General features: G+C 59.6%; 4 protein-coding genes across 6 annotated transcripts in view; 1 reads left to right on the plus strand and 3 right to left on the minus strand.

Moving 5' to 3' along the window:
* Positions 1 to 571: 571 nt before the first annotated feature.
* On the plus strand, positions 572 to 8897 carry ECEL1 (endothelin converting enzyme like 1). Its single transcript, XM_056499162.1, has 17 exons — positions 572 to 1329; positions 3105 to 3173; positions 3336 to 3446; positions 4021 to 4113; positions 4316 to 4440; positions 4840 to 5062; positions 5203 to 5301; positions 5397 to 5471; positions 5912 to 6015; positions 6216 to 6274; positions 6425 to 6476; positions 6571 to 6638; positions 6744 to 6868; positions 7106 to 7171; positions 7358 to 7453; positions 7977 to 8053; positions 8289 to 8897. Exons 1-17 carry the CDS (start codon positions 586 to 588, stop codon positions 8386 to 8388), a joined length of 2286 nt encoding a protein of 761 aa, XP_056355137.1. The 5' UTR covers positions 572 to 585; the 3' UTR covers positions 8389 to 8897.
* A 192-nt stretch (positions 8898 to 9089) lies between these two features.
* LOC130256978 (intestinal-type alkaline phosphatase-like) lies at positions 9090 to 11747 on the minus strand. The gene is made up of 10 exons (XM_056499163.1): positions 11594 to 11747; positions 11365 to 11480; positions 10979 to 11153; positions 10686 to 10858; positions 10466 to 10600; positions 10306 to 10378; positions 10090 to 10222; positions 9787 to 9980; positions 9566 to 9676; positions 9090 to 9480 (listed from the first exon to the last, which is right to left on the minus strand). Exons 1-10 carry the CDS (start codon positions 11730 to 11732, stop codon positions 9218 to 9220), a joined length of 1512 nt encoding a protein of 503 aa, XP_056355138.1. The 5' UTR covers positions 11733 to 11747; the 3' UTR covers positions 9090 to 9217.
* A 1220-nt stretch (positions 11748 to 12967) lies between these two features.
* Positions 12968 to 16662, minus strand: LOC130256570 (intestinal-type alkaline phosphatase-like). The gene is made up of 12 exons (XM_056498308.1): positions 16621 to 16662; positions 15702 to 15774; positions 15518 to 15634; positions 15253 to 15368; positions 15003 to 15177; positions 14732 to 14904; positions 14526 to 14660; positions 14378 to 14447; positions 14143 to 14281; positions 13842 to 14050; positions 13584 to 13700; positions 12968 to 13310 (listed from the first exon to the last, which is right to left on the minus strand). Exons 1-12 carry the CDS (start codon positions 16660 to 16662, stop codon positions 13024 to 13026), a joined length of 1653 nt encoding a protein of 550 aa, XP_056354283.1. The 3' UTR covers positions 12968 to 13023.
* Positions 16663 to 17607: 945 nt separating this feature from the next.
* The window catches only part of DIS3L2 (DIS3 like 3'-5' exoribonuclease 2), a 178185-nt gene continuing 170591 nt past the window's right edge, over positions 17608 to 25201 (minus strand). For all 3 annotated transcript variants that reach the window (XM_056499071.1, XM_056499070.1, XM_056499072.1), the window contains 5 exons: positions 22202 to 22349; positions 21984 to 22114; positions 21644 to 21748; positions 20862 to 20963; positions 17608 to 18143 (listed from right to left, as the gene is read on the minus strand). In XM_056499071.1, coding sequence (XP_056355046.1) covers positions 18045 to 18143; positions 20862 to 20963; positions 21644 to 21748; positions 21984 to 22114; positions 22202 to 22349 — 585 coding nt within the window. In that variant the 3' untranslated portion in view covers positions 17608 to 18044. The remainder of the gene's footprint in view (positions 18144 to 20861; positions 20964 to 21643; positions 21749 to 21983; positions 22115 to 22201; positions 22350 to 25201) is intronic.

Below are 25201 nucleotides of genomic sequence, written 5' to 3' on the forward strand. Positions count from 1 at the left end.
CCAACCCAGCGCCTTCTCTCACAAACCTCCCCAAAGCCTCTCTTCCCCAAGCTGCTCACCCCATCCACACCCCACCCAGAGGGGCTGGCAGCTCTGTGCTCCCTCTGATTGGGAAGGATTCTCATGGTGCTGAGTTTGGTTCACTGGAACACTGTGGACATGCACCCAGCATGGGTGGAGCACTGTGTGGGTGGGGGGGCGTGTGAGATTGGGACTGAAACCTGCCATCATGCAGGCAGGACCCTGCCCTGTCACCAAAGGAACTGGCAGAGAGGACAGCCATGGGGTAGAGGTGCCACCAAGCTCCTGGCACTATGGACAGTCCCAGTGCCAGCAGTGGGACATACATGGGGATGGATATACAGGTAGCAATGACGACAAGAAGCAACCCCCTCGCCCTTGCTCCTCCCAAGCCCACCTCATCCATCTCCTCTGCCTTTCCCAGGAGCTTCCTGACTCCCCGGACATCACCACTTCCCCGTGGCAGGCGCGGCTCCAGCATGACCCGCGGGCTGCCTGAGCCTGCCCTCCACTTGCCCTGAGCCCCTGCACCAGTGCTGCTGCCGGGGAGCCCCATCCCCGGCCATGGAGAAGACCTACTCGCTGACAGCGCACTACGATGAGTTTCAGGAGGTGAAGTACGTGAGCAAGTACCAGAGCGGGACCCTGCCCAATGGCTTGGCCCTGCAGCTGGGCGCAGGGGCCAAGAAGCGCCGTGGGGGGCTGCCCCGCTGGAGCCGCCGCGAGGTCTGTCTGCTCTCAGGGCTGGTCTTTGCCGCGGGGCTCTGCGTCATCCTGACGTGCATGTTGGTCCTCAAGTACCTGGCGGCCGAAGGGGACAGCTACTGCCTGGAGGGCTGCCAGGAGAAGAAGGCCTTCCTGCGGGCATCCCGCTTCCTGAGCGCCAACATGGATGCTTCTATCGACCCTTGCCAGGACTTCTACTCCTTCGCCTGTGGCGGCTGGCTACGGCGGCACGGCATTCCGGAGGACAAGCTGGTGTACGGCACCATCGGGGCCATGGCCGAGCAGAACGAGGCCAAGCTGCGGGCGCTGCTGAGCCGCCCCGTGCGGCGCCGGGCCCGCGCCTCGGCGGAGAGGAAGGTCAAGGAGTTTTTCCGCTCGTGCCTGGACCGGGCTGAGATCGACCGGCTGGGCCCCCGGCCCATGCTGGAGGTCATCGGGGAGTGCGGTGGGTGGGACGCCCCTCCGGAGCGCAGGGACATCAACGAGCTGCTCTACAAGACGCAGGGGGTGTACAGCGCTGCCGTGCTCTTCTCGCTCACCGTCAGCCTGGACGAGAGGAACACGTCCCGCTACGTCATCCGGGTGAGGGCACGGTGGCCCTGCGGCTGCCCCCTGCCCCAGCCACCCGCTGGGACCGCTGGCACCCGCCTGGTGTCACTGTCCTCGCTGCAGTGGCACCGGGGGCCTGCGCAGTGCGTGGGCTTGGCCACAGCAGACGGCTGGGGTGGGACCCCTCCTGTCCCTGCGACCCTCCTGTCCTCCCAGCATGGGACGCCTGTGTCAGGCTGCCCTGGGCTGAGGGTGGCACCTCCTGGACAGGGCTGGGGACAGGGGATGTACAGAGTGAGGCAGTGCCGCCTGCCTGGGTGCTGAGGACAGCCCAGCGGGGCACCAGGGTCTCCAGAGTGCTGGCAGCCAAGCCCCTCACCTTGGCATTGTGGCTGTCACCTGTACACAGGGGGCAAGCCCCAAGCAGAGGCAGGGAGATGCCCACCACCCCCCAGCCCTGTGCCAGGGCATTTTCCCATGGCTTTGACAGTCTTTCCCACCCCTGACAGACCGTGTACCTCACCGTGTGATGCCACTAGAATACAGGGGGGCTTTTTCTGGCTGGCCAAGTCTCTTGGTGGGTGCGGGGGTGCAATGGCACAGCGGGGATGCCGCGGTGGGCTGGCGATGGGCTCGGAGATGGGCATAGCAGGGGCAGGGTGGGCACGGGTGCGCATGGGGATGGCGTGGTGGGCAGGAGGTGATGATGGCGAGCGCACTGGGGGGACACAGTGGTGGGGACGAGCCGCCCGGTTCCTGTGGGATGGTGGGGCTGTGGGATGCGGGTGTGAGTGGGTGTGCAGGGCCGGGCGGCGCGCTGGCGGCTCCGTGTGTGACACTAGAGGGAGCGTCTGTCCCAGGGAAAGGGTGGGCGGGCTGAGCGGGGACCGGGGCCGCGCGGGGTGGGACACCGTGGGCGTGGGGGGGAGATGGGTGTGACAGCCAGGGCTGGGGGTCAGGGCTTGGGGTGTGGGGGGTGTGATTGGGGTGGGTGCGCGATGGGTGTGAGTGCACAGGGCGTATGAGGGGGCTGGGGGTGCGTGTGAAGGCTGCGGGTTTCAGCAGCCGTCCGGGGAAGCAGAGGGGACAGGGGTGATGAGGGAGATGGGGAGGAAGGCTGGAGGTGCCCGTGGGTGTGCGGGCAGCGCTGCGGCTGTGTGAGTGGAGGGGGACTGGTGAAGTGAGTTGCGGGGAGCTGAGACAGAGAGAGAGGAGAGCGTGTGTGTGTATGTGTGTGTGCGCATAGAGCAGGGTAAAACGGATAATGCGTGTGTAGGGATGTGAGCATCCATAGGTGTGTGTCCAGAGGGGCGAGTTACCTCGGTGCTTAAGTGCACATCCGTGCAAATGCGCTCAGGTGGGTGAATGGGTTGGAGGCTGTGCCTGTGGTTACAGCACAGCAGGGTGTGTGTGAAGAGAGAGGGTGTCCATGCAGCTCGCCATGCAGGCTGCAGCACAGGAGTGGGCTGGCCATGGGGCAGGTGGGGGCACACCAGGGAGCAGGGATGGGGCAGAGAGTGGTGGCAGCATAGGGCAGGTTGTGAGGCAGCCTGTGTGCTGGTGAGGCCATGGAACAGGGGCCTGCTCTCTGCCCGGCACTCCCAGCCTGTTGCATGCTGCCTGTTGCAGCTCCAGCAGCCTCTAGCAGGAGGGAAACTGAGGCACCGACGTGCCCATGCCCGGGGCTGTTCCAGCACACTGCCGTCCTTTGGCTCCAGGGACACCGGGGGCACTCTGTGACATGGGGAAGGTGTGGGGTCAGCACAGCCCCCCTCCTGCTCACCCCCTGCCCTGTCTCTTGCCCCCAGATCGACCAGGACGGGCTGACCCTGCCCGAACGGACCCTCTACCTGGGGCAGGATGAGGAGAGCGAGAAGGTGAGGGGGGCACAACGATGCCTTGGGGACACCAGGAGAGGGAGCAGCACCCAGCATGGTTGGGCACCCCTGGGCACAGAGGGCACCCCACTGCCAGCAGTGCCAGGGACTGGGCACACAGGACAGTGCGGGGGGCACTGAGCATCCCTTCCCTCTGACCAGATCCTGGCTGCATACCGAGTGTTCATGGAGCGACTGCTCACCCTCCTGGGGGCTGAGCACGTGGAGCAGAAAGCCCAGGAGATCCTGCAGCTGGAGCAGCACCTCGCCAATGTGAGGGAGATGTGTTCCATGACCTTTGGGGTGTCCAGCCCTTGGATAGCCCAGTCACAGATTTTTGGAGATGTCCATATCTGCTCCTGAGCAATCCCATTCCAATCCCTCCATGGGGACTTCCACACCCAGCCAGCCCTTGGAGACCTTCCTACCTGGAACTTGGGGATCTCATGGTCCTCTCTTGAGGACCTCATGGCAGAGCTTCAGAGACCCAGTCCCACATCCTGAGAATCCCCAGTCCCAGCTCTTGGGACACCCCACTCTAGCCCCACTCTACTCCTTGTGAGGCCACTCTGGGCCCTTGTAGACTCCATATCCAGTTCTTGGGGACCTCAGTATGGACCTTGGGGGGGACATGTGTGCCCATTCCTCAGATAACCCAATTCCTTGGGGACCTTTTGACCAGCCCTCAGGGTCCCACTGGCAGCAGAGGGTTCATGGGGCAGGGAGTGGGAAGGATGTGGGTCAGTACCCCTGTTGCCCCTGAGCTGTGCTCCATCCCGGTGCACTATCCCTGTGCCACCCTCAGGGTGGGCAGTGGGATGGTGACAGCCATGCCCACCCTGTGCAGATCACGGTGTCTGAGTATGACGATGTGCGGAGGGACGTTGGCAGCACGTACCACAAAGTGACCCTGGCCGAGCTGCAGCGCATCACCCCCACAGTGAGTAGCCCTGGTGCCAGCCTGTCACCCTGTCCCCCGTCTGCCTGTGCCCCCTGCTCCATGCCCACCACCTGTCCCTATTAAATCTACCTGAGGATAATGCACTGCTCTGGTGGGAGGCTGGAAAGTCTGGAGGGGGTCCCCTCCAGGGTGGCGTGGAGTGGGGGTCCCCATGCCCCTCTGACAGTGCCTGCCCTGGCAGCTCAAGTGGAAGCGCTTGCTGGACCGCATCTTCCACGACAACTTCTCAGAGGAGGAGGAGGTGGTGCTGCTGGCCACCGACTACATGCACAAGGTGTCCGACCTCATCCGTGTGACACCCAGCAGGTGAGGGGCTGGCACCCCCTGTGCCCCTGCCACCTTTCCCAGCCTGGCAGTGGGCACAGACAGCTGTGGCTGAAACCTCCCAACTTGACCCTCCTCCTGGGAAGGTCGGACTGGGCACAGAAAATCTAGGAGAGCTTGTGGGAAAAGGCACTCTTGTGAGCTCCACAGCATCCTGGTTGTGCCTGGACACCTGGTGAGCTACTCATGCTAGAGGTCACCAGACTCATCACACATCAGGGAGGGACATGGTCCAGACTGTCCCTGAGCCCCCACAGCCATGGCCTCCCTGTGTCCCTGAGCAGAGGTGTCCCTGAGCATGGGTGTCCCCATCCTGGTACATGCTCCCATCCTCCCCCGTGCCTGGGGACCAGCTGAGGACTGATGCTGTCCTTGTCACAGGATTCTTCACAACTACATGCTGTGGCGCATCGTGGTGGTGCTGAGCGAGCACCTCTCCACCCCTTTCCGTGATGCCATCCACGAGCTCTCCAAGGAGATGGAGGGCAATGAGAAGCAGCTCGAGCTGGGTAAGATCTGCCTGAGCCAGGCCAACAAGCACTTCGGCATGGCCCTGGGAGCTCTCTTTGTCGAGGAGCACTTCTCCTCTGCCAGCAAAGCCAAGGTAGGTGATGCTGCCTATGGGCATGAAGCCACCCCGATCTCCCATCACCTTGCCAAAGTGCCTACTGCCCCCACCAAGGGCAGTCTGGCTGGTGATGGATGGTGGGGATGCCGTGTCAGCACCATGGTGACCCGACATAGGTGCAGCAGCTGGTGGAGGACATCAAATACATCCTTGACCAGCGTCTGGATGAGCTGGACTGGATGGACGAGGAGACACGGAGAGCAGCCAGGGCCAAGGTAGTGGCCCCTAGCATGCTCTCCTGTCTTTGGCCCCATCCTCAGCACAGTGGCACGTGGGATAGGGGCCTGAACCCACCTTGTTTTGCCCACAGCTCCGGTATATGATGGTGATGATTGGGTATCCCGATTTCCTCCTGAAGCCAGAGGCCATCGACAAGGAATATGAGGCAAGGGATAGCCCAGGAAAATGTGAAGGCATGGGCACATGGTGGGGGAAGATGGTCCCCACCTCTGCATCAGGGTCTGTGGAGACAACCCCCCAAAACAAGCCCCCTCCTGGTGTTCACTGTGCTCCCTGCTGGCAGGGGGCTCCACACTGCCAGTGCCACACAGTCCCTGGGGTCTGGGATGGTGTCTCCTTCCCCACATTGCAGCCTCCAGAGCTCAGTGTCATCCTTGGCAAGGGTTGGGGGTGCCAGCATGGCCCAGGGACCTCACAGAGTTGACAGAGAAGCAGCTGCCCCTGTGGACACACAGCATGGGACATGAGCACACACTTGTGACACATCCACAGTCACCAAGGCTCACAGGGGTGGGAGGACACCACAGGCCTGCCCTCCACACTCCTGGGGCTGGCATCTCCCCTGATGTGGCTGTGCCCTCCCAGTTTGAGGTGGATGAGAAGACCTACTTCAAGAACATCCTCAACAGCATCGCCTTCGGCATCAGGCTCTCTGTGAAGAAGATCCGGCAGGAGGTGGACAAGTCTGCGTGGGTATCCCCGTGCCCTGGGGGGACATGGAGGGGTCCAGCATGGTGCCACCAGAGTCCCCTGTCCCCATGCCCAGATGCACCCCATAGGGTGTAGGCAGAAGGACACAGGAATGTGCAATGTCCCCAGCTGTGCAAAGGGATGGCACTTCCATGTCCCTGGGTGTCCTGCAGCCCAGCACTGCTGTCCCTCCTTGCAGGTGGCTGCTGCCTCCCCAGGCACTGAATGCCTACTACCTACCCAACAAGAACCAGATGGGTAAGCACTGCCCACCCCGATCCACCCCTAGGGCAGGAGCAGGGAGGGTCTGGGATGGGGACAAGGCCCAGGCTCCCCTGGTGCTGTGTGATGCTGTGGGTGGGTACAGGGAGGGTGACACCCAACTGCAATGTTCTCCTGTGTCCCCAGTGTTCCCTGCTGGCATCCTGCAGCCCACCCTCTACGACCCCGAGTTCCCGCAGTGAGTGTGGGGCTGGGGGATGGCCGGGGGGTTGCCATGTCATAGGGTCACCCCCATGCCTGCCACCCTCTCAGCTCTGCTCCCTACCCAACAGGTCGCTGAACTATGGTGGGATTGGCACCATCATTGGGCACGAGCTGACCCATGGCTATGATGACTGGGGTGAGTGTCCCTCCCGTGTCCTGCCCGGGTGTGAGGATGGGGTGAGGCAGCCAGGCAGACACCTGGGTGCCCTGGGGCTGCTGGAGGTGGTGACTGCCTTGGCAGGGGGACAATACGACCGGCACGGGAACCTGGTGCACTGGTGGACAGAGAGGTCGTACAGCAAGTTCCTGAAGAAGGCACAGTGCATCGTCAACCTCTACGACAACTTCACCGTCTACAACCAGAGGGTGAGACCCCTCTCTCCTGCCAGGCAGTGCCCAGCAGGGCACAACTGTCCCAGGGTGGGGTCCCTGCTGCTCCATCGCTTAGGGTGGGTGCCTGCAGGAGAGCTGACCCTGCCCTGCCCAGCCCTGAGACCCAACAATTCATCACACCTTAGCCTGGAAATTCCTCAGGGCACTGGGTGCAGCAGGGTGGGGATGGGGACACCTCTGTTCATGCTGCCATTTCTCCTCTCTCGGCAGGTGAATGGCAAACACACACTGGGGGAGAACATCGCTGACATGGGGGGGCTCAAGCTCGCCTACTACGTAAGTGTCCCCCCACCCTGGGTGTCACAGCCTGGGCCAGCTGCTTATGCCATCCGTATTGAGTGGCAGGAGAGCCCCCGACCCTGGGCATGATCCTGATTGCTGGTTGCTGGAGGCCTGGGTGTGGGTTTGGGGTGGGTTTGGGGGCGTGCCCAGGCCATGCTGAGGGCACCCCTTGTTCTCCAGGCCTACCAGAAGTGGGTGCGGGAGCACGGCCCCGAGCACCCCCTGCACCACATGAAATACACACACGACCAGCTCTTCTTCATCGCCTTTGCCCAGGTGAGACCCTGTCCTCCTCACATGTAACATGTACTGGGGCAGGGGGGTCACCTTGTGTGGCCCAAGGGGAGGGGGAGAGAGGCCTGGGGGCCCCAGGGCCCATGGCCAGGAGCTGGGCTTGGCTGCATCAGCAGGGCCTGGGCTCAGGGTACAGAGCTCAGCCCTGAATGAGCACCTCACACTGTCCCGTTGCTCCTGTGGACCCTATAATAATAAATTAGTGCATCCCCAGTGACTTCCAGAGGCTCCACAGTAACAAATACATATGATCCCAAAATTCTAGGAAACCCTGCAGCCAGGCAGCTTACAATCCCGGAGAGCCTACAATAACAAACATGACCCCACACTCTCCCAACCCACTTATACCATGTACACAAGCTCCTGGGAGACCCTACAATAACAAATTCAACCAGGGCACCACTGCCTTCAGTCCCTGGCAGCCAGAAGGGCCATCATGTCCTGGTGGTTGCCAGGACCCAGAGTGCCCCATGAGGCTTGTCCATGGAACCTTTCTCCCCTGCAGAACTGGTGCATCAAGCGGCGATCCCAGTCCATCTACCTGCAAGTGCTGACAGACAAGCACGCCCCGGAGCACTACAGGTACTGGAGGCTCCCAAAATGGGGCAGGCTAGGGGCAGGGTGGGTGCCAGCTTTCCCCACAGCTGGCAGTGCTGTGCAAAGTGGGATGAGCACCCTTTGGAATGCTGGTGCTGGCAGGTTTTGGGTATATCCCTGCTGCAGGGGCTGGGGTGAGCATGTGCCCTGAGTGGGGTGCATGGCAGCAGTGCAGGGGGCAGGGGGTTCCCAGCTCTGAGGTCCTCCTCTCTCCTGTCAGGGTCCTGGGCAGTGTCTCGCAGTTTGAGGAGTTTGGACGGGTCTTCCACTGCCCCAAGAACTCGCCCATGAACCCGGTGCACAAGTGCTCGGTGTGGTGAGGCTGATCCCCTCCAGCAGGCTGGGACCTTCCATCCCCACCCCTGCCTAAGTGACACCCTGTGCCCACTCCCCAACTTCCCATCTCCCCTTCCTATTCTTCAGGTAAAGGGGGCACCCTCGGGTGTCACAGGGGGTCTCCCCAAAGGCAGGAACCTGCCAGAGGGTTGTGGGCAGCAGAGACACTTGAGTTGGGCAGTTGCCTCCTGCCTGTTGCCCTCCTACCCACTGCCCTGCGCACTGAGGGCATGGAGGTTCCCCATGGAGGAACGAGGGCACGCCCAGACACCCCTGGACCCCCTTTTCTGTCCACCTATCCCAAACCCTTCACCCGGCCCTACCACACCCATCCCAGCATCAGTCAAGGCAGGGGGAGGATTCCAGAGTTACCATGGGATTGCCCCATGCCAAAAGCCTCCCCTGCCCGGTGCCCTCCTCAGCATTCCCTGTGCCAGCCCCACCCTGTCCATGCCCCAGCCCTGCTGGGGTGGGGCACAGCACTGGAGCTGGGGCTGGGCGATGCCAGCCAGCCTGGGAGCGCGGGCACACAGACACTGCTGTATTTTTAGCTGCTGTTTCTGGTCAATAAAGCACTGGATATGCTGGATGGCTGCCAGGGGCCGTGGCCAGGGGATGGGAGCAGTGGGCAGCCCCCCCCAGTCCTGCCCACATGGCACAGGCATCCCCACTCCACCTGTCCCACCAGTGTTACCCTGTGTTTATTTAACACCCCACTGCCCGGGAGTCGGTGTCCCTGTGGCTGCTGCATCCAGACCAGGGATGCTTCAGAAAGCTGCCATCTGTCCCGTGGGGTGCCCCAGGGACATGGGGTCAGTGGAAGAGGGGCAGAAGGAGGGCAGGCAGGAGCAGGGCCAGGGGGGTGGCACGGATGCCAGGGGCAGCGTCCCGCTGGCGGCAGTCAGTGTAGGGCTCGATGCAGGCGGCGTAGGCCATGACGTGGGCCACATAGGTCTGCTCCTGCACCCCGTGGAAGAGATGGGCCATGGGCCCCTTGGCCAGGATGGCCACGTCCTCACCGCCATGGGTCTCTGAGTCGAGGGGCACAGCTGCCTGCGGCAGGTACTCGAAGCCCACTGCAGAGGGGAAAGAAAGGGGTGAGGGGGTGCAACGATGGCCCCCACCCACCCCACCACACAGCCATGGTCTCTGTGCCCTCACTGGCTGTGTCCACGTCCACGTCGGGTCTGACAGGGCCTTGGTATCCCGGCCCATTCCCGTAGAGGATGGATGTGTAGTTCTTCCCATCAAGGGCTCTCTTGGGGGCCAGACCTGGGGAGGGGGCAATGGAGGAGGATCAGCCAAGGAACACCCGTATCACCCCTCTGGCCACAGCAGGGTGCCACAGGGCTGGCAGTACCCAGAACAGGGCAGAGCCCCACCGAAGATGGAGGAGCCACGCAGGGTGTAGCCCCCGAAGGAGAAGACGTGCGAGTGGTCAGCAGTGACGACAGTGAGGGTCTCATCCTCGTCTGTCAGGGCGCCCGCCCGCTCGATGGCCAGGTCAAACTCCACTGCCTCCGTCAGCGCCTTATGGGCTGCACCATCGTGGTGGCCATGGTCGATTCTGCCACCTGCAGATGGGCACCCATAGTGGGCTGGGGACCGACAGCAGCACGCCCAACTCCTACCCCCAGTCTACACCCCCTCCCACTGGCCCCAGGGGCACGAGCCCCAACTTATCTTCCACAAAGAGGTAAAAGCCATTGGGGTTCCTGCTCAGGATGGTGATGGCTGCCTCCATCATCTCAGTGAGTGATGGGTCCATGGTGGTGTTACGCACCAGGCTGTACTTCATGTCCCCAGGTTCAAAGAGACCTGTGAGGGGATGTGTTGGGGACAGCATCAGTGCCTGGGTGTCCCAGCGCTACTTGGGTCCTGGCACAGGGACCATTTGTTACCCATCAAGTAATTCACGTTGGAGTTGGCAGCAGCAGCCAGCATCTCTGTCCTGTTCCAGACATAGCGGGCACCCTGTGGGCAAACCCCTTAGGGGTTAGTGGGTGCCTGGCCCTGTTCCAGGGGCAGGGGGCAGAGGACTGTCCCTGAGGCGTCACCCACCGGCCGATTCTCCAGCCACATGTCGATGAGGTTTTGCCCATCCTCGCGTATCCCATTCTGCTGGCTGTTGGTGGGGTACTCAGGGTCCGGCGTCCCCATCGGGGTCATGTATTTCCGACCACCACCCAGGATCACCTGGAGGGGACGAGGAGGATGGAGCCTTGGTGGGGCTGCCCTGAGAGGCGCCTGTCCCTGCTCTCCTCCTGCCGTGCCCGCTCACGTTGATGTCGACGTTGTGGACCAGCTGCCAGGCGATGTCCTTGCAGCCCTGCTGCCGCGCCTCCTGGGGCATGCTGGCGTCCGCGTACCAGTCCCGGTTCACCACGTGCGCGTACGTCCCCGAGGGCGACGCGTGCTGCACCCGCGTCGAGGTCACCACGCCAACCGCCTTCCCTGCCAAACCCGCTCGTCAGGCCCCACCGAGGCAACACAGTGTCCCCACCACCGAGCTACGGGATGGTCGTGGGGGGAAAGGCCCCACTGTGGCACCCCCAGCCCTGCATCCCCCGTTACCAGCTCTGCGGGCTCGCTCCAGCACTGAGATCACCTCGTTGCCGGCCGTGGTGTTGCACTGCGAGTGGCGGGCGGCCGCGCTCAGCCCCACGGTCTGGTAGTTGCCCTTCACCCCACAGAGATAGGCTGTGGCTGTCCCTGCGCTGTCAGGGACCTGCCTGTCCACATTGTAGGTCTGCCAAGGAGAGAGGGGCTCAGGGCAGGGGTCCCCAGTGGGATGTCCCCTCAGCACCCCCTGCCATGCTCATCCACTCACCCATGGACACGTGTGGGATGGGATGCACAACATATGTGCAGCCCTGGGGTGCCAGCAGCCCCATGCCTGGGATAACCATGGCCACATGCCCAGGATCACCATGGCTCCTTTCCAGCATGCTGGAATTTACCTTAGAGAGTGCCACGTAGGGAAAAGCATCCAGAGCAAGAGGGGTCTCAGGGCCCAGGTTGTTCTGCTGTTGCCCCTTTAGGATGCGGGTGGCTGTGATGGTGGGGATCCCAAATCCTGGGCAGAGAGAGGGTCCTCATCACCCTCTGGACCAGGTGCCCTCCACACATCCCACTAAGCAGAGTACTGGCCATGTCAGCCTGCCTGCCAGGAGTGCCAGTGGGACTCACCGTCCCCAAGGAAAAGGATGAGGTTTTTGGCTTGGCGTATCTTGGGCTGGATTTTGAAGGAGGCTTCTATGGCTTCACGTGCCTGCGTGTTCCAGAAGGATGGTTTCTCCTCGTCCTTTAGGACTGTGCAAATGCCCATCAGTCCCAGCTCACCAGCACCTGCATCCCTGGGGTATCCCTGCAGGGTCCCCACACCCCAGGGATATTTGTTCCCTGGGCATTCCCATGCTGGACCCTCCTCTCACATGGACTAAGTGGTTCAGGGGGCTATTTGGGGTGCAGGCTTGCACTGACTGTCTGGCCCCAGGGTCCTGGGGCAGGGAACATGGGGGGACAGCAAAACCAGACATGATGAGGAGTTATCTGGCGAGTGGGATGGGGCCAAATCCATAGTAGGGAGTGGTGGTAGAGGTACAGGCACTTTCTCCAGACCAGCCCCCAGCAGAGAAAAAGTGAAAACCTGGGAGAAAACTGGTTCAAAAACCCCACAAGGCCAGAGATGACTAACCCCCACTAATCCTTGTTCAGCTGGACAACCCCAGCTCCCCTCCCCAAACCCTCCTTCTGGCCAGCTAGGCTGACCCCCTGTTTCCCTGGACACCCACTGCCACCACCCATGCAGGCACCCCTCCCCATCCTCGTGCCCACCTGGGATGACAGTGGTGCTGCTGAGCCCTGCACAGAGGCAGAGGGTAAGGAATGCCAGAAGCTGCATGGTGAGATCTGACAGCCCAGCGCTGCTGGCAGTGTCTATAAATCCTGGGAAGGGACTTTGGACAGGGATCAGCCCTAGCAGGGTGCGTGAAGGGGATCAGCAGGTTAGGCCACAGGGCTGGGCTGATAGCACCTCCTCGGCCAACATCTTATGCCTGCTGGGCACAGATGGGCTTGGGGCACAGACAGCTGCAGGGACAAGAGGATGTGCAGTGCTGGCAGGGAATCCTGCCCTGGCCATGGTGCTGTGGTGCCAGACAGGGCAATGCCCTGTCCCAGGGTGCCATGGGCAGCTCTGAGCATTGGACCTGGGGTAACAGTGGGTATGGGAAGCACCTGGGGTCATTTGTGCACTGAGCACCCTGCTCTCTGCCCAGGCTTTCTTGAGCAATAAATCCACAGATGAGGACGAAAACTCTGCTCCTTGTTCAGCCCTTGACAGGAATGTACCAACCCTTGTGTACTGTGCCCCAACCGGGCAAAGCTGGGGAGGACATTGCCTCTCCTCACCACATTTCGTCATCTCCTTCAGCCCAGCACTTCCAGTGCTGGTCCCAGGGAAGACCCAGGAGCCACAGTCAACAAGGGAGGCTGGCACGGGGCAGAACCTCAGGAGGTGACCACCCCTGTAACCCTTTGCAGGCAGATGGAGACAAACAATCTGTGCTTTATTGCACCCCTTGATCCTGTTCACAGTGGGACTCAGCCAGAGCCTCTCAGCCCCTCACTGTGAGGGCAGCCACGCAGAGGGCCAGGAGGGCGAGCAGGGGCTGTGGGGAGCACTGTGTGCCATGGGAGGCCCTGCGGGCTGCCCTGCACCCAGGCTCTGTGGCGTAGGGCTCCAGGCAGGCAGCGTAGGCCATGGCATGGGCGATGTAGTGCTGCTCCTGCACCCCGTGGAAGAGGTGGGCCATGGGGCCCTGGGCCAGCACCACCACGTCTTCCCCACTGTGAGTCTCTGTCTCCAGGGGCACAGCTGCCTGCTGTCTGTAGTCCTTGTCCTCTGCAGGGGGGAGAGGAGATATGAGGCTGGGGTCTGGCTCCCTGACATGTCACAGGGGTGGGGGGACAGCTCCCATCATTCCTGCATCAGCGTGATTTCTGCCCAAGTGACTCCTGAGCCTCACAGTGGCACCAGGACCTTATGTGGCACCCATGGCTGTGCCAGTGGGATGCTGTCCCCAGCCACCCTATGTCTCCACCCAATCCCCAGCAGACTCACTGGGAATCTGTCCCCAGCCACCCCGTGGCTCTGTCACATCCCCAGCACTCGTACCTGCAGCAGGGAGGCTGGCAGCTGGACGAGCCCCGTCCCGGATGCTGTAACCAGGACCATTGCCATAGAGGATGCTGGTGTAGGCTCGCTTGTCCTTGGCTTTCTTGGGGGCGAGCCCTGGCACAGGGAAGACACTGTCACCCCCTGTCCCAGCTGGGTACCTCTCCCCAGCTCCCTGCCTGGGAATGCTCAGCCTCCCATGGGAGCGACAGGATGAGGTGGAAAGAGGGATGCTCACTGCTGCTCTCCAGGACCCACCAAAGATGGAGTTGCCACGTGGTGTGCTGCCCCCAAAAGTGAAGACGTGGGAGTGATCAGCCGTCACCACGGTCAGGGTGTCAGTGGGGGAGGTGAGCTCGCCCGCCCGCGCCACCGCCCGGTCCAGCATCACCGCCTCCATCAGCGCCTGCTTGGCCCGCCCGCTGTGGTGGCCGTGGTCAATTCTGCCACCTGCACGGGGAACGTGGCTGTCACCCTCTTCCTGGTCCCCTGGATGGCGACCTGCTCCCAGGACCCACATCCCACCTCAGCCCCAGCCACACTGCCCGTCTGGAGATACTCATCTTCCACAAAGAGGAAGAAGCCGTTGGGGTTCCTGCGCAGGATGCGGATGGCCTTTTCCGTCATCTCCACGATGGAAGGGTCTGTGGATGTGTTGCGGTTCAGCTCGTATCTCATGTCCTTGGGCTCAAAGAGGCCTGGGGGAGGAAGGTGCAGGGGTCCATGGTGATATGTCAAGAGAAGGGAAGAGGAGGAGGAAGAACTGCCATTGGTGCAGGCAGTGATGCTCCTACCCATAAGGTGGCTCACAGAGTCATCTTCAACCGCATCCAGGCCCTTCTTGTCCCAGACGTAGCGGGCACCCTGCCAGCGAGAGCAGAGCCAGTGCCAATGGCACACACCCTGTGCCTGGAGCCACATCCCCTCTTCCCTGCACACTACCTGCTTGGCACTCAGCCACTCAGCAATCAAATCTCGGCCGTCCTTCCTGGTGCCATTTTGCTCCGGGTCCTCTGGGTACTCGGGGTCCGGAGTGCGCCTGGGGGTCATGTACATCCTCCCGCCGCCCAGGATCACCTGCCAGGGAGCTCAGCAGACCCTCCCAGTGCTGCTGGTGCCCCTCCCTCCCACTCCCCTCCCCAGCTCACGTTGATGTCAGTGTTGTGCACCAGCTGCCAGGCGATGTCCTTGCAGCCATCCTGCAGGGCCTCCCTGGGCATGTTGGCGTCGGCGTACCAGCCCCGGCTGGCCGAGTGCGCGTACGCCGCCCCGGGGGACGCGTGCTGCACCCGCGTGGTTGTCACGATGCCCACAGCCTTGCCTGCAGCGTGGGCGAGGGTTTACAGGGAGTCCACCCAGCCCTGCATGGCACTGGATGGCCATGCATGCTTTCCCACAGGGTTTCCTGCTGCCCCGTACCCGCCAGCCTGGCCCGGTGCAGGACAGAGTCCACCTCGTTGCCAAAGGTGCTGTGGCATTTTCCATAGACGGCCGCCCCGCTCAGTCCCAGAGTCTTGGCGTTGGCCTTCACCCCACAGAGGTAGGCGGTGCCCGTGCCAGCGCTGTCGGGCACCTGCCGGTCGATGGTGTAGGTCTGGAAGCGCGAGGGGTGCAGTGGGGTTCCGAGCAGGGGCAGCAGGAGTGTCCCCCCCATCACTGCCCCACTCACCTTGGCCAGGGCCATGTGGGGAAAGGTCTCCATGGCCAAGACGCTCTCCTCGCCCGAGCCACCGGCCAGCTGCCCCTTGTAGATCCGCGCCGCTGACATGGTGGACAGCCCCATGCCTGTGGGCATGTCCGAGTCACTGGGTGACCAGGGACAGCCCTGTCCTCCCCGGCACTGCCCAAGGGCTTGCCCCAGCCCCATCTTCTCATCAGCCACGTCCCCTGGCTGCTGGGGAGCTGCAGGGCCTGGCGGTGACCCGGGCACTCACCGTCACCCATGAACAGGATGATGTTTTTGGCCCGCTGTGCTGCTGGCTGCAAGGCCATGGCCAACTCCAGCCTCCTCCTGGCACCTTTATTCCAGTAGCCCGGGATCTTCTCAGCATCTGGAGGTGAGAGCAGAGCTGGGAGCCCCCAGATGCACCCCCAGGGATCCAGTGTGGCCATCTCTACCTGAGCTGAATTTAGCTCCTTTAAGACCCCCACCACGGAGGACCAGGAAACCCTTGGAGATCAGCGTGGTCTTCTGCAGACCAGTATTGCTCAGAAAACACCTGCAGAAGGGAAACTGAGGCACAGTTTGGCAGGGAAGTCCTTTGTGGCTCTTGGCAGAGCGGATGAGGAGCCTGAGGATCAGCCACAGCAAGCATGCAATGGCTGGGTAACCACGCTGGCTGTGGCTATTGGGCCACTTTGGATAAAGTCAGGGATGGAGGTTGGGAACAGCAGGGATGGTGGGGCAGGGCTTGCTTTGATGGGGGGGGGCTGAGACCAACCCATTCAAAGGTTGTGGTGTCAGAGCACCCTGAGGTGGCTGTGAGGGTTCCCCTTTGCTGGTATCCCAAGGGGAGGGGACATGGAGATTCCCGGGGAGGTGACACCAGCCCCAGCATCCCCCCCCAGAGGCTCTTACCCCACTGTCCCACACGTCCCCTGTCTCCAGAGGCTGCAGCAGCGAGCTGGGCGAGGAAGCAGAGGAGAAGGCAGGTTCCAGGAGAAAGCAGCTGCCCCATGCTGCCCACCCTGGCTCCCTCCTGGAATGCTGCCTTAGTCCAGGGCGAGGGGACAGCCCTTTATGGCTCTTCCCTGTCCCGTGAGACGATGGGCTGATAACATTCACAGACTATCTCCCAGCCCTCCCGGGGCCCTCCCAATGCCCTTGCACCCCCCGGAGCCATCCCTGCCCCCAGCAGCACGGCAGGACCTCCAGCCTGTCCCTGAGCACCAGGGCACCTCTGGGCCCCAGCCCCCTTGGGGGCAGCTGCCTGCAGGACCCTGGGGAGTGGGAGGGAGAGCAGAGGGCAAAGGGCTGTTTCTGCAGACAGGCTGAGCTGGGCCAGGCTGGATTTGCCTGGTTTTGCCTGAGACAAACCTGAGGAGGGGGACACTGGGCTGAGGAGTAGGGCGTGGACATCTTGGCTTTGGTGTCAGTGTCCTCTGGTCCCCTCTCCCAGCAGTCACACACTGCCTGTCAGTGCCTGGGACAGCTGGTACCTGACACACTGGGTGCCCAGGGGCAGCCCAAGCCAGCACACCTGCACAGCAGGCTACCTGCTGTGGGCAGGGAACAGCCCCATGTCACCAGCACCAGGTGACATCCGTTTCTGATCGCTCCATCTGGAAGGATGCTGCAGGAGCACAAGTCCTGGGCACTCCAGGTATCCCTGATGGCTTCACCAGCTCCTAGGAAGTGTGCTGTACGCAATCCTGATCCAGGCAGTCAAGGTTTGGCCAGCTCCTGGCTCCTGCAGAGAGCTAATGTGCTCGTGCCAGGGCCATGGCTGTCACCATTGATGGAGCAGAGTGATGCAGGGCTCTCTCCCTGCCTGGCACAGTGGATCCATTCCTTCTTGCCAGAGTCAAACCCTTCACCAGCCACTGCCTGTGACGATGTGGAGGCTGCCAGAGTAGCCCAAGCCCTGACACATCCTCACAATGTGGGTGGAGATATGTGGATATGGGGATGGAGAGCAGGCAGAGGTGGCTGTAGATGGCAGAGGTCAGCTGGTCAGCTGGTCAGTGAGGTGCTGGATGCAAGGACATGATGCCAAAGGGTCCCTGAGCAGGGTTAGGCTGGAGGCCAAGGTGTGAGGGACTGGAGCAGACACACAGGGACTCCTGATGAAGTCAGAGGGACCTGTTGGATCAGGAGCTGGAACACCTGACTTGATCTCACATCTTCTGGCCAAGCATATCTGAGGCTGGGACAGGCAGTGAGGCTGCTTGGATTTCATAATGCCTAGGAAGTGGCAGGCAAGGGAAGGCAGGGGGCTCCCCAGAGATAAGTTACTGCTGGGATCCCCCAGCTGGGAGAACACAGAGGGCACAAAATAAAACATGCATAAACTCCACACACAGCTGCTGTCCCAGCTTTTATTACATGACACACAACCCTGCAAGAAACCCTCCTGCATGACCCCATGGCTGCATCCCAATGCATCCACATCCCACCTGGGATGGTGAAGCCAGCCCCTCTCCACTCCTGGGGACACATATCCCCTCTCAGCCCTCACCACAGGCACTGAAGCTGCAGATGGACACCACTGCCTTAAAAAACGTTAAGAAAGCATCATGCTAAAAATACCCGAGAGTAGAAATGTTCTGCCTGGAGCAGGCTCAAGCCCTAAGTCCTGCTCCCAGGTGGAGTTAAAATCCAAACCAGAAATAAAACCACAATGGTTTTAGAAGTCAAAACCCCAAAGTCCTTGTGGGTGCCTTCTGTCTCCAGCAGGTGCCGGAGTGGGGCCTGGGAGGTGAGGGAGCAGCAGCAGTGGGGAGCCCACAGAGCCAGGGCTCTCACTTGTCCAAGCTTGGCCTCTTGAGCAGGGCACTGTACTTGAGGGGACCACTATCCGCAGTCAGCACCACCTCCACCAGCGTGAAAATGGTGATCACCTTCATCAAGGGAGAGAAAGAAAAGAGAGTTTTCAGGCACCTTGGAATCACACCAAGATTTGCTTAGAGCTGTGCTGGGTTTTGCTAACTCCATCAGTGCACCAAGAGGAACAAAGCAATGGGGCAGGACAGATTCAGATAGTTCTGCTGGGGTCGAGGGTGTTCTCAAGGCTGGAGGCAGCATCCTCAAGGGCAACACTGTGAGCTCCAAGCCAGGGCACCCAAACCAACCTGAATGAGCCTCCCAAAACATTTTCACTTATCCCAGCCTGATCAGGCCCCACTCTTGCTATCCACAAAGCCTGGGAAGAACTGTGGGCATTTGTGCCTTGGCTGAGGTCCCAAGCTCCCCTCAAGGGCAGCCGTGCCTTCCCTCTGCAGCCGCAGCACCACGTCATCCCCTAACGGAGCCTGGCCAAGAGCCAACGCCGGGCTGCAGCAAGAAGGGTTTCCACATGACGTGGAGCATTTCATCAGCATCCCACAGGGAGGAACAATCTGCCTGTGCTCCCACAGGGAGAGGAGACCCAGGGAGGGAGCACAATAGATAAGAGAGATGCAAGGGAATGAGGACCCCAGAAAATCAATCCCTCCTGTTGAGGAGCTGTGCTGCTGCTGCCACCTCCCCACTCCTCTGACCCCAGCTCTTCCTGTGATTGGATTAGAAGTGGAAAGTATTGATCTGGTCTGTCCTTGAGGCACAGTTAAGGGGCTGGCTGGGACATTGGGAAGGGCTGTCCTGGGCTGATGCCCAGGCATCTGAGGACTTTGCTTGCTGAAGCCTATCCCCAAGCCCTGTGCTATAGCAGGGCTCGCTGGGGCCATCTGCTCAGGGCTGGTCACAGGAGAAGCAGGCACAGAGCTGCCAGTGTAACCTTGTCCAACCCCTCCCAGCTCATCCAGTGCCAGTTGCTCCAGATTAATCATTCAGAACAGGAAAATCTCATTGAGACTTAAATGTACCAAAGCAGCCAGTGAGGAGCAACCTGCAGGAAAATCCTATCACAACTGGCTGCCAGAGAGCTGAGAGCTACTGAGCACCAGCCCCTGCTGGCTGCAGTGCAGGGAGTGGTGCTCATGGGGAAGGCCCCCACATATTGGGGAGTCAAAGGGGGAGTATCAGGATACTCCCTTGAAATCCTGCCTCATGCCTTTGTTGAACTGCTGTGAAACAGCAGAATTTCACATCACATCCCCTGAGTCTTAGGTCCACTTCTTACCCCTTCCCTGAGTGATGTCCACTGAGGCCCTGGTCATTTCCTGGAGATCAGAGAGAAATGGGGGCAACATCTGCCCTCTGTGGCAGGGCCAAACAAACAGCCCAGACCCTGGAACAGCTTCTCACTAACAGCCTTCCCTGATGCTCCCACTGCCTGGCCAGGCTCAGCTAAACCAGGAACCAAGAAGTGCTGGGGCCAGGTGGGGAGCTGGGGTGCTTGGTGCTGTGGGGTGTCCAGGTGACATCTACCAGACTTCAGCATGTCTCACAGTAATCTGGCTCATCCCAGGCCTGGAGATTTCTAAACTCAGGGATCTGCTGGCTCAGAAGATAGCTCACAGACACTGCAGAAACTGATCCCATGGGAGAGCTCCAGTGTTTTGTTAGGAGGTGTGGAAGGTTTGTGAAGGAGTTTCCTCTACCAACTGTTTGCTTAACCAAAATGGGCCCTGCTCACGCTGGGGCATCATTTTTCATCAGCTCCCTGCTAGGGTGTAAGTGATCCTTGCTCCTGTAGGAAAGGGGGAACTGAGGCTACTCCAGGCTGCATCCATGGTGCTTCTCTGAGCCAAGCTGAGAGAGTAAAGCTCAGCTTCAAAGGGAGGGAGGCCTGCAGAAATGTTTGCAGAGTCAGATCCAGCTCTGATCACAACATCCAACCTGGGAAGGGAAGGACCCTCCAGCACAGCATCACCCCAGCTGGGAGGGTCAGCCCACTCTGGGTCAGGATCCCTAAGTGGGCTTGGGTGGAATTGGGAGTCAAGTGCAGAGTCTCTGCAGTGGTGCAGGGAGAGGCTGGGATTCAACCCTTCAGGCAGGGATCACAGCAGACAACACAGCTGGGGTTTTACAGCTATGCCAGACAAAAGCTGGCAAAGAAGCACCACTTAATCAAGCCAGACAAACATGATTGCTCCCTTTGATTGAGTTACCAAGTTAATAGATGACAGGGACACAAGAGAGAGATTTCTAGATGCTGTTAAACCATTTGACACTGCATTTCAGGAAGTCTGAATTTGAAAAATTTTTTCTAATTGAGGCTCAACCCTGTCACAAGATGGAAACCCCAGGAAAAAGCCATGTCAGGGGCAGAGAGTGCCAGGATGGGGGAAGGGTCTAGACAGAAGTTGCCTTAGGTCTGATGTTACTCAACATCTTAACTGATCATCTGGAAGGAGGAAGTAAACAACATGTTAATTCAATTCCTGGAAGAAAATGAATTGGCAGGCAGGGCGCACAGCAGGCAGGGCAAAGACTGAAGGCTGGAGGGGTCAGATTGTGAGGGCAGTGACAGGACTGGTCTGGATGGCAAAGGAGGATGAGGCTGAAGTTGGGCTCACTAGGAAAGGGACACAGAGGGGCAGCAGGACCTGACACCTGACACCCAGTCCTGCCTCCCAGACCTATCCCTGCAGACATCACAGAATCCACATGTTGCCCACAGCTTCCATGCTAGCCCCATGGTGTTGTGAGCCTGTCCCATGTTGTGGGGGTCTTACCTGGGGCACAGATTCCTCCTCCAGCTCCTCTGGTTCCCACAGGAGTGTCAGCTCTGGCTTCTTTCCTGCCTTCTGGAAGCGGAAGTCCACCAAGGGCAGCGCCTGCAGGCAGGGAGAGTGTTGGGAATATGCCCCCCCAGCTCTCCTCCACCTCACCTGAGGATGGGGCTGAGGCTGCTTTGCCCAGCACGCTGCCTCTGCAGCCCTTTAACAACTGGGATGCAGCAGCCCCTGAGCTGAGCCTAGCACGTAAATCAGGGGCTGCTGCGATACACCACCAGCCCATATATCACACTCTATGTCCTGTTTAAAGATGTCATTGCCAGCCATATAACCAGGTTATTAAGAGAGGATGCTGTCACCAACTGCAGGTGCTGGCCCACAGTGCTGCTGTCACAGCCCAGATAAACTGTCTGATTAAATGAAATGAAAACCAGCCACGCTCCCTGTCCTCGCTTCAGATCCATGCTTATCTCTGCTCCCCTGAATCTGGCTTTATTCTCTTTTACTAGGCTAGATCAACCCCAGCACATCACAGGGAGAAGCTGGTCCTCAGAGACTGGGCTGATCCAGACCTCCCCGTCCCTTGTGCTTCCTGGGCTGAGGGGATGGAAGGCAAACTCCGGGAAGGTTCCCTCCCCTCTGGCTGGCCCAGCTTGGGCACAGCTCCTCGTGTTGCAGGGCTGGTACAAAAGGGCACCAGGATAGCCACTGCCTGCAGTGATGCCAGGCTGCTCTGACAAGGCAGCACTGGCACTGTCTCACACTGGTGAGGTACTTACATTGCAGTAGATGCGCTTCTGGACTCCAAACTTCAGCACCAGGACATCAAAGGCCTTGCTCAGGACACCCATCACCATGGCTTCTGACTCCAGAGGACCACATTCCTGTCAAGAGACAGGGCTGTCACTACACAGCACATCTCATTCAGCAATCCCCAATGGGAAGGCAGTGTCTCCAGGTCCTGGAATCCAGCACTGGTGGTTGCTGTGTCCATCCTCTCACTGTCTGCCTTTCCTAAAGCCAAGTGAGCAGACACAGCCCCCTGCCCAGTAGCATGCAGGCTGGGCCTTCACAGGGAAATCCAGAGATGCCTTGGGAGAAGATAGCCTTGGGTCTTACCCTGACGAAGACAGAGAAGAAGAGATCAGCACTGAGCTCCTGCACCCTCTTGGAAGCCATCTTCCGGTCATTGCAGTGATCTGCTTGTTTCTGGATGGCCTCTTTGTCCATCTTGATGGGGGATCTGGCTCCTGCAAAGGGAACAGTGACAATACCATGCCCATGCTCCCTCCTGCTAGAGCCGGGCAGCGGCAGCCCGTGCGGGGAGCAGCACGCACCGAGCGAGGCGCAGAGCAGGCGGTGCACCACGATGTCGGCGTAGCGGCGGATGGGAGACGTGAAGTGCGTGTACAAGGGCACGTTCAGGGCGTAGTGGTGGAAGAGGGTCTCATCCTTCAGGACACCGGTGCAGAAGTAGAGAGCCATCTGAGAGGGGGGAGAAACAAGGGAAGGGTGTGAGCAAGGGTGGTGCCATGAGGCTGGAGACACAGCCAGCCAGCAGCCAATGGCCCTTCTGAAGGCATCCTGTCTGCTGGTGGTCCTTCACCTGCTGCTCAGTTTGGGCTGCACAGGCACTGCAGAAACTCAGCACAGAATAAAAGGGGCAAAACCTTGCAGGGAGCTGCTGGCTGCCAGCTGTCCCTAGCTGGCCCCAAGGACTGCATTAACTTTCACATGACCATGGGTCTAAGCAGCTTCCTGCTTCTGCTCAGGCCCTGAGGCTCATCTGCCATCCTCTCACATTCCAGGGCAGAGCCCAGCTTGTTCTGTGCCCACCTCAGATGCTCTCCCACCAAGAGGCTTCACAGAGCAGTACCCATGCTGGCTCTTTGGTTCTGGGTCTGGCTGCAGGCTTTACATACCCATTGTGCATGCTTGGAGAGCACTGGGGGCAGATACCAGTGGCTTCCAAGAAGGAGAGACAGCCCTGCTGTGATCCCTGCTGTTCCATCCCACCATGACAGCTGAGGAGCTGAGTGGCTGAACTGCCCATCTAAACCAAGACCAGGGCAACAGTGGCAGCACTGCTCAGCAGCCTCTTCAGCAGGAACCTCTCCAGTGTCACCCCTGTTATCCCACAGGTTACAGCTTTTATTTTTACATCTGTGAAACACCAGCTCTTGGGGCTGGGAAAACACTGGGGGCTGGGCCCAGGCGGGGAGGGGAGGCTGTGCAGGTCAGGGGGGTGGCGGCAGGGTCACGGCACAGTGGCGATTGAATGAACCCATTTAAAAATAAGAGCAAGTGATTTAAAAAAAACAGGAGTAGCCAGCTCTGATTACAGAGCCGTCCTGGGATCCTTGGTTTGGGCAGCTGTATCCTCTGCTCTCCAGGCCAGTGGCGCAGCCAGCTCCTGCTGAGCAGCAACGCACTGATCCGGGCAAGTAAACAGAGCAGGTTAAAAAAAGCAGCATCAGTCCCAGCCTTATTATGAGACCCAAGAGCTGGGATAGGAGCTGTGCTGGCTGCCAATTTCCACAACCCAGAATTAAATTGTTTCTGATGGACTCCACAAAGTACGGTCTCCACTCAATTAGCTCGGCTCCCACCAAATGAGGCTGGGCACGGAGACAGCCGAGCTCCAGAGGCTGCTGCAGCAGGGGATGAGTGCTCTTGTGCTGACAGACAGCATGGAATCACAGGGAGCTTCCAGGCACTTGTGCCAGGCTTCTGGGCAGAAGGCAGGAAGGTCTCTACAATGCCAGGCAGGCAGAAAGCAGAGTCAAAATTCCTGCTCTGGGAAAGACACTGGGAAAGGCCTATTCCTGCCCTATGCCAGCAGTGTTTCAAGTTATACCCCACCTTGTTTAAAGTTAGAAAAGATACTGAAGGTTCTGTGCTGGTTGCTGTTGCCTGGGGCCCTTTGTCTTGATTGATATGCTGGCCACTGTGAGGTCCAGCACCATTTTGGACACTCTTTTTGCAGCCCATGACCCTCACTGACATTTGCAGCAGCTTGAGTATCACAGCACAAATATTCCCCTAGGTTGCACCCTGCAGGGAGCCCAGTCTAATATGTATCTGACACCCATCCTCACCACTGTGACAGCACAACCCAGTGACATCAGCCTGGCATGAAGCAGATGTTTTCTCCTTAACAGATTTGACTCACAAGAGGTCTGAAATCCCCGAAGTTTGCTGCAATCCCTGGAGAACTGCAAATAAATCAGCCCCAGCCAACCAGGGGCAGCTTTGCTTTCACAGACAGATTGAATCCCTGAGTGACTGAGCCCCTGAAAAATGGTGTGTCGCTGCTCCTTCATCTGTTACAAGGCTCCTGGCATGCCAATCCAGGCATTCCCTCAGGCACACACATTACCAGTTGCTTCCCATCTCCCTCCTCCTCCGAGAGGCTGATGTCTTGACCACCAGAACGCAGTGAAAAGGGAGGACACAAGGCTTGGCACAACCAAGGGTTAAACCTGTGGACAGGTTGTTTAAGCTGATTTAGCTGCAGCCTTGTCCCTGAAACATCAGCTTTATCACTGGGAGCTGCAATGTGAGCAGGGATACAGGTGACTTCTCAGAGCCCTGACCAGACAGTCTCGCTGCACCATCTGTCAGAGCAATGGCCCAGCCCTCGCCACCAGCCTGGGCCCCTCAGTGGCTGTGCTCTGCAGCTGCCAACCTCAAATCTGTCCTCTCCCCATGAGGGACCACGACATCCAGCAGGATGGGGCTGATTCTTCCATCTGCTCTCATGCTGGTGGCAGACAGCAAAAAAAATACTCCTTGCAGTGGAAAGCTCCTTTCTCCTGGAAGCTGCTTGCCCTTTTCCAAGGTGTTTTGCCTATAATGGGAGTGTGCAACAGGTTTGCCATGTATGAGTGGATTGCACAGCACACCTGAACATACAGGCACTTTTGTCTTCTGATGATGGAATGAGACTAATTCCTGCCAAAATCATGTCTCGTGGAATATCTCCTTTAAAAGTGCCTCTTTCTCTGTCTGGTACTTACACTGCAGAAGACTTCATCCCCAAAACCTTGATAGCTCTTTCATGTAATGACCTAATGTATTCACAAGGCTAAATCATAATGAGAGCCACTGTGTGGTATTTGAAAGCACTGCCACCACTTCTCAACCACAGTCGCAGGACAACACAGTGGCAAGATCTCAGCAAGTCAGTGGGTCCCCAAAAGCCAATCCCCTCCTTGCTGCCACTGCAGAACTTTCTCCTTGTTCATCCATCCTGGCCAGTAGCCAGGCTTGGTCCATGTGCTGCTACTGGCAAAGCCCAGGCTCGTGCCACAGTCAGCAGGACCAGAGAGGGACTC

The sequence above is a fragment of the Oenanthe melanoleuca genome, chromosome 9, assembly GCF_029582105.1.
Source record: "Oenanthe melanoleuca isolate GR-GAL-2019-014 chromosome 9, OMel1.0, whole genome shotgun sequence".
NCBI classification, from domain to species: Eukaryota; Metazoa; Chordata; class Aves; order Passeriformes; family Muscicapidae; genus Oenanthe; species Oenanthe melanoleuca.

Excerpts from the sequence above, each read along its gene's own strand:
- ECEL1 (XM_056499162.1), top strand. The coding sequence starts at position 586 with ATGGAGAAGACCTACTCGCTGACAGCGCACTACGATGAGTTTCAGGAG. Across the intron at positions 4,114-4,315 it reads TGCAGCGCATCACCCCCACA|CTCAAGTGGAAGCGCTTGCT; the intron begins GTGAGTAGCCCT and ends CTGCCCTGGCAG. Across the intron at positions 6,639-6,743 it reads CCATGGCTATGATGACTGGG|GGGGACAATACGACCGGCAC; the intron begins GTGAGTGTCCCT and ends CTGCCTTGGCAG.
- LOC130256978 (XM_056499163.1), bottom strand. The coding sequence starts at position 11,732 with ATGGGCATTTGCACAGTCCTAAAGGACGAGGAGAAACCATCCTTCTGG. Across the intron at positions 10,379-10,465 it reads TGTGGCTGGAGAATCGGCCG|GGTGCCCGCTATGTCTGGAA; the intron begins GTGGGTGACGCC and ends GTTTGCCCACAG. Across the intron at positions 9,481-9,565 it reads CGTGGACGTGGACACAGCCA|TGGGCTTCGAGTACCTGCCG; the intron begins GTGAGGGCACAG and ends TCCCCTCTGCAG.
- LOC130256570 (XM_056498308.1), bottom strand. The coding sequence starts at position 16,662 with ATGTCCACGCCCTACTCCTCAGCCCAGTGTCCCCCTCCTCAG. Across the intron at positions 14,051-14,142 it reads TTCCTCTTTGTGGAAGATGA|CCACGTTCCCCGTGCAGGTG; the intron begins GTATCTCCAGAC and ends AGAGGGTGACAG. Across the intron at positions 13,701-13,841 it reads ACGTGGCAACTCCATCTTTG|GGCTCGCCCCCAAGAAAGCC; the intron begins GTGGGTCCTGGA and ends TCCCTGTGCCAG.